The following is a 22,162-nucleotide window of genomic DNA, read 5'->3' on the forward strand; positions in this document are numbered from 1 at the left end:
ATTTCTTGAGTGTTTTTTGAGCCTAACGTTGTCTCCATGAGGCACTGTCACTGAGTCTGTAACTCACCACCACACCTAACTCTCCTCTCCCTCAGTGTCAGAAAACAAACATTAAGAAAGCAAATTCCCGGACTTCCCTGGTGGCGCAGTGGTTAAGAATCCGCCTGCCAATGCAGGGGACACAGGTTCGAGCCCTGGACCGGAAAGATCCCACATGCCGCGGAGCAACTAAGCCCCTGTGCCACAGCTACTGAGCCTGCGCTCTAGAGCCCGCGAGCCACAACTACTGAGCCCACGAGCCACAACTACTGAAGCCCGTGCACCTAGAGCCCGTGCTCCGCAACGAGAGACGCCCACGCACCAAAATGAAAAGTAGCCCCCGCTCACCACAACTAGAGAAATCCCACGCACAGCAACAAAAGACCCAACGCAGCCAAAAATAAATAAATAAAATTAATTAATTAATTTTAAAAATTCCCCTTAGAATAGAAATAAAGATTAAAGTTATGGTAATTTTCTTCCTTTTAAAAAATATTTTTCTTGGAGCCTCTTGGTTTGTGTCTAATTTGGTGTTGTTTAAAATGATTACTTTATAAATTGATATAATTTAATAAATTAATATAATGTGCACATATGTTATGGAGACCAAGTAATAAAAGGAAGAAATCAGGAAGATCTGGGCAGTAGGAATTTGGAGAAGCCTTAAGATGTTTATTACGTCCCGTCTCCCAGCTGGGTTCTCCTTAAACTCTCTCACATTCTCAAATTCTCAAACTAATTTCCTTACAGCTCCTGTGGACAAAGTAAATTAGGATCCATGGGAAATGCTATTTCATTGAAGTGTAGAGTATAATATTCTTTCACAAGAAGTTTTTCTCCTCCTCGCTGGATTTCATAATTTTTGGTCTTAGTTTTTAAAAAGTATAGCGTGAAAGTTTTCAAACTACACAGAAGTAGCAAGAATAGCACGATGACCTTCCAGATGCCTGTCCTGTAAATTCAACATGAGTTTGCCCCTCTTACGTCAAGTATCCTCTTGCTATTGCTGTGCTGTAGTGTTTCAGAGGAAATCTTTTGCCAGCTGATCATATTTCAGTCCTAAAGGCTTTGTAAATATCTCTAAAAAATAGGCCATTTTCTTGCATAACCACATCCTAAGCACCTCGCCATTAAGAGTGATGCTTTGTTGTCTGCTAATACCCAGCCTCTGTTCAGATTTCTGCAGGTGCTGCAGAGAAGGGGCACGTGGGGTCTGCTCCTGCGTTTGGTGGTTCGTCTTTTCATCTAGAACCCTCCCCCCATCCGCCCTTCTCTTTTTCCTGTGTTGTGACTTGTTGAAATAACGTTCAGTGGTCAAAGGAACCAGGTCCCACATTTTGCATTTTCTCGCTTGGTCTCTGGTAGGCTGTTTAACTGCTTGTCTTTCCTCGGCATTTCCTGTAACCTTAGAAGGCAGATGGGAAGACCCAGTTAGGTTCAGGTTCATTTTGGTACCAGAAGCTGCGCAGGTGTCTCAGCATGGTTCCTCCTGTCAGGAGGCGTGTGCTGTCTGGTCCCGCATCTTCAGGGATGCTGCGGGCCGTCTTTGGGGCAGGAGGTGCAGCCTGGTCCCCGTCAGCCTCTCGTGATAGTTCGCTGGGTGCTGATGACCTTTACCTGAACAGGTGTTGTAGTGGTAGTTTTTTTTTTTTTGGTTACAAAGAAGTTTTCTAATTTTATTATTTCTACATTTAATAGCTAGATTTAACCGTAAAGAGGAACTTCCTTTCATCGTTGTGTGCTTAAATAATTAATTTTCTCCTTTAAGAACCAATTTTGTGGATAAAGGTTGGTTCCCTTTAATCAAAACCAAAGAGCTTTTCATTGAATTTTTTGCTTTTTAGCTCTTCTTTTTATAACATCATTAGGAATTAATGGACTTTTGTATATTCAGTGTATTTTATTCAATTGTGGTAAATTTTTTTAGGGTCTAATGGTCCCGGTCACCTGGCTCCCGTGTCCTTCTGACACAGTCGCCTTATTCTCCTCCTTCCCTCCCTGGCACAGTGAGATGTCACAGGAGATACTTATTTTTTAAGTCTTGGTCCTAAGCAGATACTTTCCTCTGTCAGATCATCTCAGACCTTGAGTCCTGGAACGACGAGCTTTCTCAGCAAATGAACGACTTTGACACGGAGGACCTCACGATAGCAGAGCAGCGCCTGCAGCACCACGCGGACAAGGCTCTGACCATGAATAACCTGACCTTCGACGTCATCCACCAAGGGCAGGACCTCCTGCAGTATGTCAACGAGGTGCAGGCCTCCGGTGAGCAGCGCGTTCCGCCCTGGGGCGGGTTTCGTGTCCCCGCAGGAACGCATCCGGTTCCTTTCAGGGTGATGGCTGCGCAGGTCACTTACCCGTGTGATTGAGGTGTTATAAATACCTGCTCTCTGAAAGGAAACGTTTTGCTTTCTTTCACCCACATAATATGATCACATTTAACATCGGCTAGTGTACTTACCCGTAATATTCCTGCATGTTACTTCAAGGGGCACGAACTTTAGTTTTACAAATTATATATTGCTGGATCTCCATGAATGAAATGTAAAACCCAAGAAAATATTTTCATGTCCTTTATTTTTTTCTTCGTTTATATTTTACCAGCAGATGTCACTATAGGCTCGAAAACGTAGAGGGAACTGTAGTGTTAGAAACTTAGCAACAACCTGTGTCCTACGTTACTCATTTTACACAAGTCAAATTAAATGCTTCCTCAAGAGTGAACGGGTAAACAGTGGATAACAAGGGAAACAAACCGAAGTTTGTGCATTTAAAAAGGACTCGCTCTCACCAGATATCAGTGTAGCAGCAGAAGTAGATCGATAGGAAATGGGTTTGCTTTGATTAGCTGTACGTTATATCTGGCTTTGGACCACGTCGAATTTATCCTCTGAGACATGCTCGGAGGCAGGCATAAACCTCCTCTGCTGCCTCTGCCCTCCTCAGACTTGGCCTTCACAGTAAAATGGCTTGGCCCGGCGCCGGGCAGGTAGTTCACAAATGCAGCATGTACGTCATGCTCCCTTAAGAACAGGTTGAGTTACGGTTTTCTCAGGGTACATGCCCGGTAGTGGGATTGCTGGGTCGTACAGTAGTTCTGTTTGTAGTTTTTTAAGGAACCTCCATACTGTTCTCCATAGCGGCTGTATCAATTTACATTCCCACCAGCAGTGCAAGAGTGTTCCCTTTTCTCCACGCCTTCTCCAGCATTTATTGTTTGTAGATTTTTTGAAGATGGCCATTCTGACCTGTGCGAGGTGATACCTCACTGTGATTTTGATTTGCATTTCTCTAATGATTAGTGATGTTGAGCATCCTTCCATGTGTTTGTTGGCCATCTGTATGTCTTCTTTGGAGAAAAGCATAATTCAAAAAGAGTCATGTACCACAGTGTTCATTGCAGCTCTGTTTACAATAGCCAAGACGTGGAAGCAACCTAAGTGTCCATGAATGGATAAAAAAAAAAGGTTATGAAGAACCTAGGGGCAGGACAGGAATAAAGCTGCAGTTGTAGAGAATGGACTTGACACGGATGGTGGGACGAAGCTGTGACGAAGTGAGAGAGTGGCATGGACATATATACACTACCAAACGTCGGTGCTTTGTGACCACCTAGAGGGGTGGGATAGGGAGGGTGGGAGGGAGGGAGATGCAAGAGGGAAGAGATATGGGAACATATGTATATGTATAGCTGATTCACTTTGTTGTAAAGCAGAAACTAACACACCACTGTAAAAACTAACACACTAACACACCACTTTATACTCCAATAAAGATGTTAAAAAAAAAAAAGCAAAGAACAGGTTGAAGTGCTGTTTGGACTCCGGCCTCCCTTCAATGTCCGCAGGCGTGGAGCTGCTTTGCGACAGAGACGTAGACATGGCCACCCGGGTCCAGGACTTGCTGGAGTTCCTGCACGAGAAGCAGCAGGAGCTGGATTCGGCGGCCGAGCAACACCGGAAGCGCCTGGAGCAGTGCGTGCAGCTCCGCCACCTGCAGGCGGAGGTGAAGCAGGTAGACAGGTGGCCGGAGTGAGGGGGGCCCGGCCCACGAGCGAGCGCTCGATGGGCGCTCTCCCGGCACCTCGGATGTGTAAGCCTTGGGGCACGTTGTCCTCATCAGAGCACCGCTGTCCTGCTGTAGAATACAACACACCCCCTGGCACACCACCGCTCGTGTGTAGAATTGAGCCAGTGCCTGGGCAGCTCTGGGTTTGCTCTGTGGCGGAAAAGCCTTCGTCACCCAGCAGCGGGTCGCTTGAGAGTCACCTCCACTTAGCTTGTTTCGTTATTGGTCGTCTCTTGCCCGAAACCCTGAGCACATTGCTTCCTGGGCTGAATAACTATATGATTTATTGTTTTTCCCCAAATAGACTGTTAGCAGTCTGGCCGGGATCACAGGCTGTGTATGGCTGGGGTCTTCTTGTCTTATCAGGATACGATACTGCCATCTCCCAGATAGCATGGCAAAATAAAAATGGGACATTTGGAAGAGATTGCTTTTGGTTCAGTGCCAATGGGATTCCATGCATATGTGTATTTAGCATGTCCGTGACATTTTATCACGTGAGCAGGGAAACCGTGGAAGTATGGCTTTCTGGGATTCTTGTAGATGTGTAGAAAAGCATCTTTTTGTTTGATTGGAGGGGACTTAATGGTTGCTAAATGGCTGTTGCAGCCCCAATTGTCACCTCCACGTTCCAGGTATCAGGCAGGGGAAGGCATATCAAGAAAGAGGCAGCACCTGGATCGGAAAAGAAATGTGTTCCCCAAGCGGCCCGGAAGCCCCTGCTTTGATCTCAGTGGCTAGAATTGTGTCTTATCTGCAACCAAGCTGTCATGGGAGCTGAGAACTGGCTTTAGTTTAAGCTCTTTCCCAAGCTGGGATTTTCTGAGTAAAGGACATGAGGAAAATAGGTGCTGGTTAAGTAACCAGCAGTTTCTGCCACAAATGATTACCCAGAATGACCTTCCACACATCCCCGTGGCTTCCATGGTCAGAACCGACTTCTCATTCTGTGATGCTAAGAATCTGGTGGTGTGGCCCTGAGCATTAGCGGACAGCTCAATTCACCCTTGGGTTAGTGTGCTGTCTTAACACTGACTCGAAAGTGGAAAATACGTTAGTGAAATAAAACAGTTCCCTTATCAAGCAGTTTGCTAATTCTGCATGTTCATGAGGCCTAAAAGGAGCGAAAGGTATATATTTTTGAGTATCAGGGAATTCTTTGCAATTGTAGGTTTTCTAGTATGTGATCCTCAGTCTGTTTTGACCTGTGGACCAATGATCAGTCCTCCGGACCCTCCACCTTTTCCAGCTCCCACTTGAAACTAAACGTGACAGAATTAATTTTAAAATGCAGCACTTAAGATCAGATACCATGGAAGGGTAGCAGGCTGCTGCCAGTGGGATCACGAGGAAATCACTGCTTCGTAGCTAAGTGAGCAGCTCGACCGCTGCACACTCGGCCTGCGTCACTGCTGGTCCACGGCCTGGGCGCCCCAGAGGGGCCGCTGCGTGACGTCGCCTGTGTCGTGTTTCAGGTGCTGGGCTGGATCCGCAACGGAGAGTCGATGCTAAACGCCGGGCTCATCACGGCCAGCTCGTTGCAGGAGGCGGAACAGCTGCAGAGGGAACACGAACAGTTCCAGCACGCCATCGAGGTGGGGACGCCCGGCCTGGCCTCAGAGCCCGGCCTCCCCAGCCTCAGGACCGGCCCGCTAAGTCCCCTCACACGGCGCTGACCCTGGGAGCCGAAGGGGGTTCAGTGGGACCCAAAGCGGCCGCGCTTACGCACCTGCAGTCCGTTACGGGAGGGGGAAGCAGTCTGGCAACTGCAGTGATGTGAGGCTGTCCGTGCCCACCAGGGCGACCTCCCCGCAAGGGTCCCAGAGGCCAGGGGTGGCTCTTGCTGTGCCCTTGCTGTCAGGGCCCTGGCAGGATGCACCTCACCTGTCAGGAACATCTCGGCACCAGGGAGCCCAAGCTGGGGTCTCGGCTGAGGTTTTTTACATTTTGCTGATCTTATAGGCACAGTTGTGGGTGTGTAACCGGTCTTGAAAAATCAGGGCACTCGGGGTGGCTCTTCAGGACCGGGTGCCAATCACCAGTTCCCTGTTCCCCATAAACAGTGCTGTGCACAGAGCTCCTGTGACCCTGGGGAAAAGCAGCGTCCCTCACCAGAGGGTTTTGTGCCTTGACGGGGTCGGTGCTGTGCCGGGACTTGAGCAAAATGGCTCGGCCAGTCGCTCTCACAGCATATGGATTAATTCATTTTAGAGTATTTTTGGAGGGTGGGGGAGTTAATGATTGTGGTGGGTGGTCTCAAGGTGCAGTCAAGGGAAAAAGCGCATTTGATTATAGAAAACTTGTTTCCTGCTCTAGTTACATACATATTCTCAGCCAGAGATGAAAACCAAAGAAATTGCCATTAATTTCTTCCCTAGATTAATTTACTCTCAACTGTTCAGCGCCAGTGGACAGACACTAACACTTCTCCCTGAAGCCCAGACTCTGGGTGAATCTTTTGAAAATCGTCCCCTGTGCCAAGTGCCTTCTAGTAATTAAATCCCTGACGCACCTCACCGTCTGGCTAACGGACAGGATTACACTGGGTACAGTGTTTTATGGGGCCATTAGTACCACTTCAGGGGAAACGCAAAATTTTGCCATTGTTTAAAAAAAGAGAAAACTCTGTGTCCACAGAGACCCATGTGCTTCCCCCTGACGGCTGCCCTGCCGGGCCCTCTGGTTTCCCCGAGGAACCGGACCTCAGCCCCTCACAGAAGCTTCTAGCGAGGATACGAGAGCAGGAGTTGTTACTGGATTTGCCAGTTTGTTTTCATAGATTCATCGTCTGGCATGGACCTCCGGAGAACACAGTTGGTTCATTTTCAGCTTTTAACTATGTTTCTCTCCTTCTCTTTTTTTAAATCAGTAGTTTTTGAAAACCTTTTACTCGAGTCCAGAGTTTAAGGTAAAAGTGAAATAAAGAGCATTCACTTAGGCCACCTTTTTCTCCACTTGTTCATTAGCCCCTGGCTGCTTTTATAAGAAGAATCAATAGGAATAATAAACTTGGAACATTTCAACAGCTTTTTTAGACTATTGGCTGCTAAGGGTTTTTCCTGCTATTTCTCAAAAGCTGGAAACTCCACAACCAAGACCCATTCTGGAAAGTCCTAAGGCATTTCATCCTTCCCTGGGTAAATATAAATAGTTGTTGTTAGGCATAAAAACTTTTTTTTTTAAGTAACCTGTCAGCTGTGGTTTTCGAAGCGTCCTAGTGAGTATTAACTGAAGTCGTTCCCGTAAAAGCCAGCAGACAGAAGAGCTGCGGCCTTCCCACTCCTTCCCAGTGAGTGCGCGACACCCCCGTTGAAGAGCTTTCCGCTCTCTCCCCCCCCTTAGAAGACCCACCAGAGCGCGCTGCAGGTGCAGCAGAAGGCGGAAGCCATGCTGCAGGCCAACCACTATGACATGGACATGATCCGGGACTGTGCCGAGAAGGTGGCCTCGCACTGGCAGCAGCTCATGCTCAAGATGGAGGACCGGCTGAAGCTGGTGAACGCGTCCGTGGCCTTCTACAAGACCTCGGAGCAGGTAGGGCTCCCCGCCGGTGCCGCCCGCTGAGCCTGACTGCACGGGACGGCTCGGTCCTTCCCTCGCCAGTCATCCCTGGGCCAGCCGAGCAGAGAAAAGCGGCATTATAGAATTAAGATTATGCTTGCTTCCCTTACGTATCAAAGAATAACAGGTTGGAAAGGATCTGAGGAGACGTCCCTTTTCCTCTCATTTAAATGTGTGGCCTGACACAGGGCAGAGAGAGGCGGGACGTTCACCTTTTCTCCTGTCCGTGCTCTGAAAGGCCTGCGTGGCCGCGCGTCAGGTGATGGTCTCGGTCCTCGGGCCGGCACTTGTCATCCCGTCGGTGCCCAGCGGTCCCTCTGAGCCCGGGATTCTCTCCTGCCACAGGTCTGCAGTGTCCTCGAGAGCCTGGAGCAGGAGTACAAGAGAGAAGAGGACTGGTGTGGGGGCGCCGACAAGCTGGGCCCCAATTCCGAGACGGACCACGTCACCCCAATGATCAGCAAGCACCTTGAACAGAAGGAGGCGTTCCTGAAGGTACGGAGCCGGCCGTCGGGTCTGGTGCCTCGGTGACGGCGTCCACCTGAGCCGGCGGGGCGTCCCCGCAGCGCCCCTGCCCTGGAGAGAGATCAGGCTGACCCCGCCTCAGCCATAAGTCGGCTGATCGGAGAAGATCTTAAAATCTTTTTTCAGTTGCGATTTGTACTCTCCGTCTAGTTTTCACAGAGAAAGAGCTAGATAGAAACCCGTGTGGATAGAGAATGGGTAGAAGTCACAATACCACGTGAGCCTGAACAGACACACGCAGAGAGATTGATTTGGGGGGACAAAAATGCCTAGAGCTTAAAATAACCTTGCTTTGGAAATTCAGCCTTTTTCGGAATAAAGACTGTCTGAGAACACGTGTGAGCCCGGTGTAGAGTGGACACAAAGCAGCAACACCCCTTGTGGTTCACAGGACCAGTTACTAATACTGTACTTGTCCAGGAAATGTTTCCTGCAAGAGAAATTTAATCCCATTCAAGGCCTGGCTGGAGGTTTTAACTCTGAGAAGCTTTAAATGAGGCACTTATCAAACCTGCTTTGTCATTTGTATATACAGTCATACCTGAGTTACTGGTGTGCTTTGCAACAATTAAATTTTAAAAAGTGGTCAAAATGTTTAGATACATTGACTTTGAATGTTTCCGTGTTGCATTCTTTCACTTGTGAAAAAGATCTCCCGAGGTTCTGCTGGTGGCCACTCAGACCTAGGAAAAATAGGTGTGGTGTTTACTTTCCATGTTGCTTGGTTTAGTTTTGCTCATCGCTCCAGCATCCTGACCTCTCTGACACCGCTTCCTGTCACATTTAATCATTTCTGTTTCTGTTTCGTTTCTGAAGGTGATCCTCTGAGCTGACAGAGTTATTGTTTAGTCTGGGAGAACAAATTGTGACTCTTTGAAAATTCTTACCTGGTAACTTATTATGAGCTTCCACCACAGAGATTTTCTTTTTAAGCAAATCAAGGTGGGAAAACAGTTGGAGCTTCCCAGGGTCATTAGTTGTCACTATTCCAAACAGGACCTGAAAGCCCCACCCCTGCTTGTCGGCGCCGTTTAAGTTTACGAAAAGTCCACGACTATTGGGATGTTTTGAGGTGGAATCGTTACAATCGCCTCTTTCTCTGGAATCCATTTAGTATAAAACAAAATTACATACTACTTAGTTAATATAATTAAGAAAGATATTTAGGTATAATTACAAAAGAAAAATAATCACAGACCTGGTCAGATTCTTTCATTCAACTAGGATTATGTCTTCGGTGTGTTAGATAGATATCTTTAAACTTCTTATTACGGAAGTTTAAAAATGCGTATGGAAATTAAGAGAATGGATAATGAACCCCCATGTACTTCTCACCCAGCTTCAGTAATTACCAACATATGGGCATATATATGCCCACCTTTACTGGGTTATTTTAAATTCTAGATATTACACCATTTTATTTATAAATACCTCTGTGTGTATCTAGGCATTAAATTCTACCTTTCTAAAACCATTCTACAACCACAATACCATTATTGGACCTGAAAAATTAACAGTAACTCTTATCTTATATAAAATCCAATGGTGTTCACATTTCTCTGATTGTCCCTTAAATGTGTTTTTATATGTGGTCTTAATCAAAATCCAAACAAGACCATGCATTGATTTGATTGGTATGTCTCTTGAGTCTCTTTTAGTGTAAATCCCACCCTCCCTTTTATTAGCATTTGTTAATTGAAGAAATAAGTTATTCATACTGTGGAATTTCCCTCATTCTGGATTTGGTAATTGCAGCCTGTGGAGTCATTTAGCACCATCCCGGATTCTCTCCATTTCTGTTAGTTGTGTTGAGGGCCTGGATCCGGTTCGGGTTTAAGTGAGTGTGTGGGATGCACTTAGGGTACCTGATGGGTGGTGGTGTGTACTTCCAACGGCGTTGCTCCAGGACACACACAGGTCTGCTTCTCCTGCTGTCTCTGTGACATGAGGGCTTTTCAGTGCTTCAGACATCGTAAGTCCACGTCCTCCATCGTGTACTTCCCCATCAGCCTTTCACCCACTGGGTTTAGTAGCCAGCGGTGATATTGTTTCATTAGGAGTTGCAAAATGGTGGTATTCTATCATTCTTTCTGCCTTGATTAGCTGCAGCTATTCCCTCCTCAGCTATTTGGTTATGCTAAAATAGAGTTTGTCCAAAAAAACGGTGGGGGGGTGGTGAATGCTTGATTTCCTTCCCTTTGTTTATGATTTTCAGAATAATGATCTGTTGCCTTAGCAACCTCTGCTTATGATTAATTTGTTCTTTTAGTATCATCATGGATTTTAACATTTGGTGTGTTTCAATCAGTTACAGTCATTTATCTTTCTATATTCAGCTTGTCCCACTAGTGGGAGCCCCTTCAAGTCAGGTTGGCTCAGATGTCCTTTTGATGTAACCCTAGCAGTCTTTACGGCTTCCTTGCTGTTTGGTAAGACAACTTATTTCAGTCTTATCAGTAGAGACTCATGATGTATTTTTCTCTTAATTTAAAAAAAAAAAAAAAGCTATTGCAGCTCCATCTACTGAAAAGGCCTAGGAACGATGACCAGCCCAATGGTAACGAACATCCCTAGTGCCCACATTGTGGGCTTTCAGTGCCATTTACCACAAGAAGGAGACGGAGCTCCGTGAAAAAAAGATTGATTCCAGATCTGGGCTAGGAAATGTGCAAGATATTTCCAATTCTATTATAATTAAGGGATTTTTCTCCCGAGCCATTTTGATTTTATATTTATATCTCTTTTTTCTTAAATAAAACTCTTTTTTAAATACATGAATGAAATTACTTACTCGGTTTACAAACATGGAATATCAGTTTTCTATTACCACAATAACAAACCACCCCACAATTCAATGGCTTAAACCAAGGGTTAGCAAGCTGAGCCCTGAGGGCTAAATCTGGCCACTCCCATTCACTTAAGTATCATTCGAGGCCGCTTTCATCTACAATGGGCAGGTTGAGTAGTTGCAACAGAGAGATGGAGACCACATGACTCGGAGAGCTGAAAATATTTACTCTCTGCCCTTTACAGACATCCCGGTGCAGCTTAGCCAGGTCCTCTGACTCAGGGTTTCTCCCAAGAGTGTGATCAAGTTGTTGGTCAGGGATGTGGTCACCTCAAGGCTCGACTGGGGAAGGGCTTTACTCCCTCTCGGGCTGCAGGCCACGGGTCACCCTCAGTCCCTGGCCACCTGGACCTTACCATGGGGCAGCTCTCAACATAGCAGCTGGGTTCAGCAGACCAAAGGCTCCAATTCAGAGATTTGTTTTTAAGTTGAAATAGGATTTAGCCTATGTATTCTCCAGACACAGATCGGCCAGATGAGCGCTTTGGATTAAGACCTATGTTAGAGCCACGTGATGTCATCCATATGCACTGAAGATGCGTGTCTGTATGAGTCACATGAACACGTTGCTCTGCATTATTCCTTAGGCTTGCACGCTTGCTAGGAGGAACGCAGATGTCTTCCTGAAATACCTGCACAGGAACAGCGTGAACATGCCTGGAATGGTGACCCATATCAAAGCCCCTGAACAGCAAGTGAAAAGTGAGTACACCTAGGAGTCAGCTGACTGATGAGCTTGATAAGACCTGTTCTAAAATCTTGGTCCAGGGCTTCATTTGGAAAGTCCTTTTCATATCATTAAAGTTCTCCTAAGTTAACTTATTTTAATAGTAAAATATTAAACAAATATATAGGTTGATAATTTATTGAACAAAGTTGAAGAATATAAACAGGGAGAAAATGCAGCACGTTCAGGATATTTATTGGCATCGACTCTTTTGTTAAAAGTAAGTGAAAATATAAATCGGGAATAAATGAAAGCCAGAATTATCTACAGGCAAAATACTTTTAAAAGTTTAAATCACAGGGGCTTCCCTGGTGGCGCAGTGGTTGCGCGTCCGCCTGCCGATGCAGGGGACACGGGTTCGCGCCCCGGTGTGGGAGGATCCCGCGTGCCGCGGAGCGGCTGGGCCCGTGGGCCATGGCCGCTGGGCCTGCGCGTCCGGAGCCTGTGCTCCGCAACGGGAGAGGCCGCAGCAGAGGGAGGCCCGCATGCCACAAAAAAAAAAAAAAAAAAAAAAAAAAGTTTAAATCACAAAAATTATATACCCATTTCATTGCTATAATGTATCAGTTTTATATACTTAAAGGATTATTAATAAAAGCAAATTGCCAAAGAATGTTATATAGATAGATGGGTATCATTTGAGTTTAAAAATGTACAAAACCGTACACAAACACACACACACACACACACACACACACACGCATAGAAAAAGACCTGGGAACAATTGTACTAAACTGTAAGTAGAGTTGTTATGGGTGGAAGTTAAGGGTACTGTTGATTTTTATGCTGTAGAATTCTGATTTGAATATTTTGCAGTAAAAATGCATCCAGGTGATACATCATTTTAAACTTAATCATAATTTTTTTTACAAGTTTAATTGAATTGACATGGAAGTGGGTCCTCAGAAAATGATGAGAGTTGTTTAAAACAGTCCTGATATTCAGGCCCTATTCTATCAGCTTTAATCCTTACCTGAGCTTCAGTCCTGCCCCAGGCAGAGGCTACGGAAATAAGAGACTAGAAAAGACTTAAGCTCATTTTCGTTTCATTTAAGTGGTAGCTTATTTTTTGACAGGCTTCAAATTTCAGTGCTAATTTGCTTCACTAAACTAGTTCACTTTTCAATCGAGCAAAGATAATGTAACAGGACCAACCAGTGAGCTGGCGGGTACATGCTGCTCGCAGGCTCCTGTTTCTCTCACGAAGTACTCAGCCTATGAGGAACTCGGTAAATATTTGTGGAGAGGTTATTATTTTTAAAGTTTTCCAATAAAGTTATATTCCAGGTGCCACTTATTTGATTTGCAATTTCAGTCAGGGAATCTTTTTCTGAAGTTTTTTTATCTGTTTACTTTGTAAACTTCTAGAGTAAAGCAGACTCACTCTAAAGAATGTTTAAAGTGTACAAATGTATATAAATTACCTAAATTCCTTTGCCAGCGGTAACCACTGGGAAGACCTTTTTGTGCACCCTTCTATGCACATAAATGGAAATATGCAGAGAGATACAAACACGTGTGGCTTCAACTCACCCATCTGGCTTTTTAAGTTTTTTTTTGAAGTGGGACTATATTCCCCTGCAATTTTCTTCTTACGCTTAGTAATAATCTTATTTTATATCAGAATTTGGAGATCTGCTCTGTTACTTTTAACGTCCAGTATGGTGACTTTGTAATTGATTTACTCTGACCCCTAATCGATGGGCTCATACGTAGCTGCCAGTTTTCCCGAACGGTACCTCAGTGTGTGTGCATCTGTGTACAAATTGTGTTGAGAGCCTGTTTCAGCACCGGATCTGAAAGATAAATTGCTGGTTCAAGGGTGCACACCACTCAGTGTCGTTACCTGTCACCGAATGACCTCTGCAGGGGTTGTGCTCCATTTTCCTCCCTCAGTAATACAGGCACACAGGTTTCCTCTGTCCCGTCTAGCCCTGGGCAGCGTAGTCCTCGCCAGGAAATGGTGTAAACTGGTCTCATTGTTTGAGTGAGACGAAACGTTTCTGTATTTTTAGTGGCCATATTTCATTTCATATCATCATGACGTCCATGTTTATATGCTTTGCTCGCTTTGCTAACAGATTATTCATATTTTCCTGTTGACTGTTAAGTAAGTTAGATCCATCTTCTGTGTTCCCAGTAGTTTTTCCTGGCTTTTTATTTGTGTAATATTTTTATGGCGGTTATTATTTGGTTATGAGATGTTTAATTCTCATGTAATCAGATTGCTGTTTTAACTTTTCCTTTCTAGCTTCATGCTTCTCAACTTCATTTCCTTCCCTCTCCTGAGGGTGTATGTTTTTGGTTTTGTTTTTAAAGCCCGTCGTTTTCTTCTAGTACTCCACTGTTTCATCTGACATCTTTTGATGTATACTAAATTCCTTCCGCAGGAAGGTTCTCATGGTCTTGCACAAAACATCTAATACCGGTGTTTTTCCAGCCATTGTCAGATTGCCCCAGCAGGGGACTCAGTAGCTATCCCACTGACCCAGCCGACCTGAGGGATTAGAGGCCAACTCGATGTCCAGTGATGTCAGTCCTAAGAGTAAACCGGAGTGAGAGAACGACGAGAGGTCTGGACAGGCGTGTCAAGAAGGCCAGGCAGGCAGGCCGTGTGGCTCGGTGACTGATAACTCTGGCTCACAATGGCATTTGCATTAAAATGTCTTCAGATAAAAACGAACGGGATTTTGTGGGTGTTCTGCCTGATGGCAAGCACCAACCTGCGGCTTTCTCTTCATTCTCTCAGATATCTTGAACGAACTCTTCCAGCGGGAGAACAGGGTGTTGCATTACTGGACCATGAGGAAGCGGCGGCTGGACCAGTGCCAGCAGTACGTGGTCTTTGAGCGAAGCGCCAAGCAGGTCAGCCATCACACAGCCCTCCCCGCGCTCAGGCCTCCATCGTCAGATGGGCATCTTCTGACGTGGCAGCAGGTGGAAAACCACCCCCTGATGATCAGGACGAGCTTGCCTTTTACTTATAACAGTTTGTGGCAAGAAAACCCCCCAGCCTCGTAAAAGTGTGTCACTCGGTGATTTTGGCCTCAACAGGTGTGCCGTTCAGCTCTGCCGAGCTGCCGTCACCCCACAGTTAAGACAGCGGAGAGCGAGCAGTCGTGATCACGATGATTTAAGTCACTGTAAGATGATATGGTGGGCGGTTTTCCACGTGGGCGTACTTACATTTTCTAGACAAAATTTTGTTCTTCGGATAAACTGAGCTAAAATTAAGTAAGAAATGTGGCAGAATTTCTCAGAATTCAGTATACTCAAAAAAAAGGTCACGCGTTTTGGCTCAGGCAGAGACCTCAAGGGGGTACGTTGGCAGCGTCCCCCCCCTCGGAAGTCATTTTGGGATCGATGGCCAGCCGTGGAGATCATTTTAGGGTAGAGTCTGTCTGACTGTAACGCAAACAGGAAGGAGTCACCTCACACCCGCCACATCCCCGGGGCCTCCTCAGGGCTGCCGCTCCCCGGTGACCACGTGTGACCTGCTCTGTCTTCTGGATCCACCTGGAAACCTGACACGTGCCTGACGCAGCGTAGGCATTCGATAAAATCCTTTTAGCTCCAGAAAGATTACATTTTCCTCGGCACAGGTTTCTCACTTGGGGAACATATTTTGTTTAATTGGGTAAATGTCAGTCTCTCATTGGGCAGCCTGCTGCCCAGAGCAGCTCGGGGGTCCCAGGGCCTGAGCAGGAGTCCATGGTCCCCGGACCTGGCGCCCTGACCCGGCCTCTCCCTTGTCTTGACTGGCTTTCCCAGATGCAGATATCATATTCCCAGCAGGGGTGGCAAGCGGTAGTATTTTTTAATGTTTAAATTCCATTTTCTTAACATTTTATTTAAGGATAATCTAACCATATTTCAGATTTATGGGGGCCTGATTTTATTTCTAATTAGAGACTATTTCATAATCTTGTCTCACGTCTTTGTTTATCTCTCTGTTGAAAGCCAAGGAGTCATTCAGCTACAGAGAACAAAATTGTAAATAATTCCCTTGACAGAGAGAAATAATGGAATATGTTGTTGCTTTTCCCTAAAGTCAGTTCACATGCCAGAAATACAGTCATTCAGTTTCTACCGTTATAGATGATGGCCCGTCAGCCCCACGGCCGTGTAGGGTTGGCTTCTGTGCTGTACAGTAACAACAATCCCACAGTAAATACCGAGTTATGGGTGGGATGTGGCAGGTGGCTTCCAGCCCCTGCTCTGCTCTGGGCACCTCCTGCCTCTGGGCTGCTCCCCCCGGGCTGTCTGTGCCCCCTCTCCCTTACCTCTGCCTCTGAAAGTTGGCTTTCAGTTCAGGGCTTGTTCTTGTTTCTCTTTCCTCTCTCCTTAGCTCTCACTGTTGGTGTCTCCCAGCCCTGACCTCCATTTCTGGTCTCCAGATGTAGAAACCCCAGCTCCCTCCTTGCGTCTCTCCACTTTGGCCTTAACCAAAGCAGAAGTGGACCCGGGACTCCCCGTCCGCCGTGTCCCCGCCCTCATCTTACCTGATTCCTGCCTTCCCCTCATCTTCCCAGCTTCACCCCTTCATCGGGGCCTGATGCAGCCCATCTGCCCTCTCCTCCGCCCCTCAGAGCCATCACGGGTACCAGCCTAACCGTGTCTCACCTGAGCCCCTGGACCTGTTCACTAACCGGTGTTGCTTCTCTCACTCACTCTCCACTCCAGTCCCTTTTCCACGTGGCAGCCCCATTCACTTCCAGACCAAAGTCCAAAGGCCTGCGGCCTCCGAGGCCCCCTGTTGCCCTCCAGCCTCGCCTCCAGCCTCCCCCTGTGCAGGGCCCTTTTCCTCCCGAGCCCATCCCTTCTCAGCCTGCGGGTCCCTCATGGTCTCAAGGGCAGGGCCCAAGCCTCTCCCACCGCAGCGCCTCCCTCAGCACCTGCCTGCAGAGAGGGCACTTGGGCACGATTCACTGTGTGAACGGAGGCAGTAGGGACCTTTGAATAAATTGATCAGAATGGCTTCCTGCCTTGATGCTCTCAGTGTCAGCATTGTTTCAGAGATGGAATAGCCATGCTTGGGCAAAACAAAAGTAAATTCCCAGCCAGGAAGCTGCATGGTAAGTAATCTGGGTCGTGGTTTCCTTTTCATTTTTTTCTTCTAAAATGCCATAAATGCTGTGAAGTATCTAATAGAGACGGTGATGTTTCTGCTCCAAGACCAGCAGATTGCAGCGGGCGACTCAGATACTGTGAAGGGCAGACATGGAAGCTTCCATGTTTTTATGTTTCTTTTCCATAGTGTTGCTTTTTCAGATGTGTATGTTTAAGTAAGGTTTCACTTCAGATATATGCACACAGAAGGGAAAAAATGGCTTCCATCTAAACACATGAAAGAATAGGAGTCAGAACGTGTCCTTCTGTTGTAATCTGGACCTTGCCGGACCCCTTCTTCCCAGGTGGGGTCATCTCTCTCCTACGTCTGGGAGGTTAAGCCACTTCTGCCAGCGTCTCCCCAGAGCATCCTTATGCATAGTGATGCTCTGTAGGAGCCCCCAGAAGGCAAGTGAAGTGGGTGCACACCTGAGTACTCACTGAAGGCAGGAATAGGAAGAAACGGCTAACATTGTACATTTGAAAGCTGGGCATTTGCATCTGCTTTCTTTTCCTTTTTTAAGTTAGAACACCCCAGGAAGGCTGTCAAGTCCCTGTGACATGAATGTCTCAGTATTCAGCAATGCGAGAGTCTCAGACTTCCCCTTCCCCACACTTTCTCAGTATTCTTGAGGGAGGCTATTCACTGGACTCTTATTGTCCTTTAGGTTCATGCTTATAAGAAACTCTTGAGCGTGTTATCGTTGATGCCTAAGTGACATGATTACAGTTTTCTAGAATGTCAACTTTTAATTTTGGAATTAAGATACATGTTTCAGAAGCTCATCTCTCTTTGAGGGAGTGTTTCTTGATGCGCCTGGGCTTGTGACTTTGCGTTTAAATGAGATACTGAGGCACTGGGACTTGCTTCACCGACGTTCAGCCGTGAACATATTTCCATTCCTTCCGTCTCTAGGCTTTGGAGTGGATCCATGACAGTGGGGAGTTCTACCTTTCCACACACACCTCCACAGGTTCGAGTATCCAGCACACCCAGGAGCTGCTGAAGGAACACGAGGAGTTCCAGATCACGGCGAAGGTGAGCTTGCATTGGATCAGTGCCTGTGTGCCTGCCTGGACGTTTCCAGCATAACCTCGAACAGGATACTTTGTGTAAAAGAGGTCTTTCTTAAAAATATCATTGAAGAAATACCTTATGCAATTGGACGAACGGGGTGAGCCAGATGGACTGTTAGACCCTCATTTAGTGGTAATTCTAAGGCCTTTCACACTGTCCTCACTTGTCCCTTCGTTTATCTGTTTCCTCTTGTTCCTCTGATTTCTGGAAATGCCTCCCATCTCCTTCCTTTATTTTTTCTTTCTTCTTTGTCCTTTTCATTCTTCTCTTATTTTCATTCTACTTTCCAAGTATTTTCTGAGTACTTGCTATTTTTATGGAATGCTGGTGTTCCCAGCTTGACTTAGACGGATCCCGTGCACGTTTCTTTTCCTTGTCTTGAACAGTGAAAACTGCTGCCGTAGCATCATGCCCAGTTGTCCAGTCACGAAGCTGTCTGGGTTTTATAGTTGGCAGAGCTTATGTCAGTGGCTGTTCATAGGCTTATAAAACTGGAGGCATTTTCACTTTTCTGCTGAATTAAATACATCTTTATGGCATATGCAGTACATGTGACTGTGAATTTTTAAGCAGATTCACACTTAATTCTTACACAGTGTGTGTAAGAATTCACACACTGATACAAATGTTTTCTCAATTAAAATATTTGCAGGGGCTAATTCCTTCTTTTACCTCAAAACAATTTTGAGGCTTCTAGGCTTCCTTTCTCAAACTGTGGTTTTTTTGTTTTTCAAAGTTTTGAATATACATTCAATGTACTGTTTTCAGGAGCACCTCTGTTTTTGATGATAGAGTTAAGGTTTTAGAAAAAACTGGAAATTAATTCACATTTAAGAGTAGAAAATAACTGGTGAAGCTGCATAATAATTTTTGGGTAAAAAGAAGTGTTCCTGAGGAGACACCTTCAAGATAGTGGAGGACTAAGACGTGGAGATCACCATCCTCCCCACAGATACATCAGAAGTACATCTACACGTGGAACAACTCCAACAGAACACCTACTGAACGCTGGCAGAAGACCTCAGACTTCCCAAAAGATAAGAAACTCCCCATGTACCTGGCCGTGTGGCTGACAGGGTCTTGGTGCTGCGGCCGGGTGTCAGGCCTGAGCCTCTGAGGTGGCAGAGCCGAGTTCAGGACATTGGACCACCACAGACCTCCCGGCCCCACGTAACATCATCCGGCAAGAGCTCTCCCAGAGATCTCCGTCTCAACACTAAGACCCAGCTCCACTCAACGACCAGCAAGCTCCAGTGCTGGACACCCCATGCCAAACAACTAGCAAGACAGGAACACAACCCTACCCATTAACAGAGAGGCTGCCTAAAATCATAGTAAGTTCACAGACACCCCAAAACACACCACTGGACACGGTCCTGCCCACCAGAAAGACAAGATCCAGCCTCATCTACCAGAACACAGGCACCAGTCCCCTCCACCAGGAAGCCTAGACAACCCACTGAACCAACTTTAGCCACTGAGGGCAGACTCCAAAAACAATGGGAACTACGAACCTGCAGCCTGCGAAAAGGAGACCCCAAACACAGTAAGTTAAAAGCAAAATGAGAAGACACAGAAATAAGCAGCAGATGAAGGAGCAAGGTAAAAACCCACCAGACCAAACAAATGAAGAGGAAATAGGCAGTCTACCTGAAAAAGAATCCAGAGTAATGACAGTAAAGATGATCCAAAATCTTGAAAATAAAATGGATAAAATACAAGAAACGTTTAACAAGGACCTAAAAGAACAAAAGAGCAAACAAACAATGATGAACAACACAATAAATGAAATTAAAAATTCTCTAGAAGGAATCAGTAGCAGAATGACTGAGGCAAAAGAACAGATAAGTGACCTGGAAGATAAAATAGTTGAAATAACTACCACAGAGCAGAATAAAGAAAAAAGAATGAAAAGAATTGAGGACAGTCTCAGACACTTCTGGGACAACATTAAGTGCACCAGCGTTCGAATTATAGGGGTCCCAGAAGAAGAAGAGAAAAAGAAAGACTGTGAGAAAATATTTGAAGAGATTACCGTTGAAAACTTCCCTAATACGGGAAAGGAAATAGTCCAGGAAGCACAGAGTCCCATACAGGATAAATCCAAGGAGAAACATGCCAAGACACATATTAATCAAACTATCAAAAATTAAATACAAAGAAAAAATATTTAAAAGCAGCAAAGGAAAAGCAACAAATAACATACAAGGGAATCCCCATAAGGTTAACAGCTGATTTTTCAGCAGAAACTGCAAGCCAGAAGGGAGTGGCAGGACATATTTAAAGTGATGAAAGGGAAAAACCTACAACCAAGATTACTCTACCCAGCAAGGATCTCATTCAGATTCGACAGAGAAATTAAAACCTTTACAGACAAGCAAAAGCTAAGAGAATTCATCACCCCCAAACCAGCTTTACAACAGATGCTAAAGGAACTTCTCTAGGCAGGAAACACAGGAAGGAAAAGACCTACAAGAACAAACCCAAGACAATTAAGAAAATGGTAATAAGAACATATGTATCGATAATTACCTTAAATGTAAATGGATTAAATGCTCCAACCAAAAGACACAGACTGCCTGAATGGATACAGAAACAACACCCATATATATCATGTCTACAAGAAACCCACTTCAGACCTAGCAACACAATACAGACTGAAAGTGAGGGGATGGAAAAGATATTCCATGCAAATGGGAATCAAAAGAAAGGTGGAGTAGCAATTCTCATATCAGACAAAATAGACTTTAAAAGAGTATTAAGAGTATTACAAAAGACAAAGAAGGACACTACATAATGATTACGGGATCAATCCAAGAAGATGATATAACAATTGTAAATATTTATGCACCCAACATAGGAGCACCTCAATACATAAGGCAAATGCTAACAGACATAAAAGGGAAAATCGACAGTAACACAGTAATAGTAGTGGACTTTAACACCCCACTTTCACTAATGGAGAGATCAACCAAAAGGAAAATAAATAAGGAAACACAAGCTTTAAGTGATACATTAAACAAGATGGACTTAATTGATATTTATAGGACATTCCATCCAAAAACAACAAAATACACTTTCTTCACAAGTGCTTATGGAACATTCTCCAGGATAGATCATATCTTGGGTCACAAATCACACCTTGGTCATTTTAAGAAAATTGAAATCATATCAGTTATCTTTTCTGACCACAACACTATGAGACTAGATATCAGTTACAGGAAGAAAACTGTAAAAAATGCAAACACATGGAGGCTAAACAATACGCTACTAAATAACTAAGAGATCACTGAAGAAATCAGTGAGGCAATCGGACAGCCTAGAAGAAATGGACAAATTCTTAGAAAAGCACAACCTTCTGAGACTGAACCAGGAAGAAATAGAAAATATAAACAGACCACTCTCAAGCACTGAAATTTAAACTGTGATTAAAAATCTTCCAACAAACAAAAGCCCAGGACCAGATGGCTTCACAGGTGAATTCTGTCAAACATTTAGAGAAGAGCTAACACCTATCCTTCTCAAACTCTTCCAAAATATAGCAGAGGGAGGAACACTTCCAAACTCATTCTACCACCATGACCACCATCACCCTGATACCAAAACCAGACAGAGATGTTACAAAAAAAGAAAACTGCAGGCCAATATCACTGATGAACATAGATGCAAAAATCCTCAACAAAATACTAGCAAACAGAATCCAACAGCACATTAAAATGATCATACACCATGATCAAGTGGGCTTTATCCCAGGAATGCAAGGATTCTTCAGTATATGCAAATCAGTATGATACACCATATTAACAAATTGAAGGAGAAAAACCATATGATAACCTCAATAGATGCAGAAAAAGCTTTCAACAAAATTCAACACCCATTTATGATAAAAACGCTCCAGAAAGTAGGCATAGCGGGAACTTACCTCAACATAATGAAGGCCATATGTGACAAACCCACAGCCAGCATCGTTCTCAATGGTGAAAAACTGAAACCATTTCCAGTAAGATGAGGGACAAGACAAGGTTGCCCACTTTCACCACTATTATTCAACATAGTTTTGGAAGTTTTAGCCACAGCAATCAGAGAAGAAAAAGAAATAAAAGGAATACAAATTGGAAAAGAAGAAGTAAAACTGTCACTGTTTGCAGAAGACATGATACTATACATAGAGAATCCTGAAGATGCCACCAGAAAACTACTAGAA

At 45.0% G+C, this 22,162-nt stretch overlaps 1 protein-coding gene across 3 annotated transcripts in view; it reads left to right on the forward strand.

Moving 5' to 3' along the window:
* The window catches only part of TRIO (trio Rho guanine nucleotide exchange factor), a 375,721-nt gene that overhangs the window by 237,081 nt on the left and 116,478 nt on the right, over positions 1–22,162 (forward strand). For 2 of the 3 annotated variants that reach the window (XM_028492812.1, XM_055086511.1), the window contains exons 14-21: positions 2,112–2,307; positions 3,890–4,056; positions 5,586–5,705; positions 7,453–7,644; positions 8,017–8,166; positions 11,632–11,746; positions 14,521–14,636; positions 17,797–17,919. In XM_028492812.1, coding sequence (XP_028348613.1) covers positions 2,112–2,307; positions 3,890–4,056; positions 5,586–5,705; positions 7,453–7,644; positions 8,017–8,166; positions 11,632–11,746; positions 14,521–14,636; positions 17,797–17,919 — 1,179 coding nt within the window. Of the gene's footprint in view, positions 1–2,111; positions 2,308–3,817; positions 4,057–5,585; positions 5,706–7,452; positions 7,645–8,016; positions 8,167–11,631; positions 11,747–14,520; positions 14,637–17,796; positions 17,920–22,162 lie in introns of all 3 variants that reach the window. The other variant, XM_055086510.1, reaches the window with a different exon arrangement.

The sequence above is a fragment of the Physeter macrocephalus genome, chromosome 8, assembly GCF_002837175.3.
Source record: "Physeter macrocephalus isolate SW-GA chromosome 8, ASM283717v5, whole genome shotgun sequence".
Classification (NCBI taxonomy): Eukaryota; Metazoa; Chordata; class Mammalia; order Artiodactyla; family Physeteridae; genus Physeter; species Physeter macrocephalus.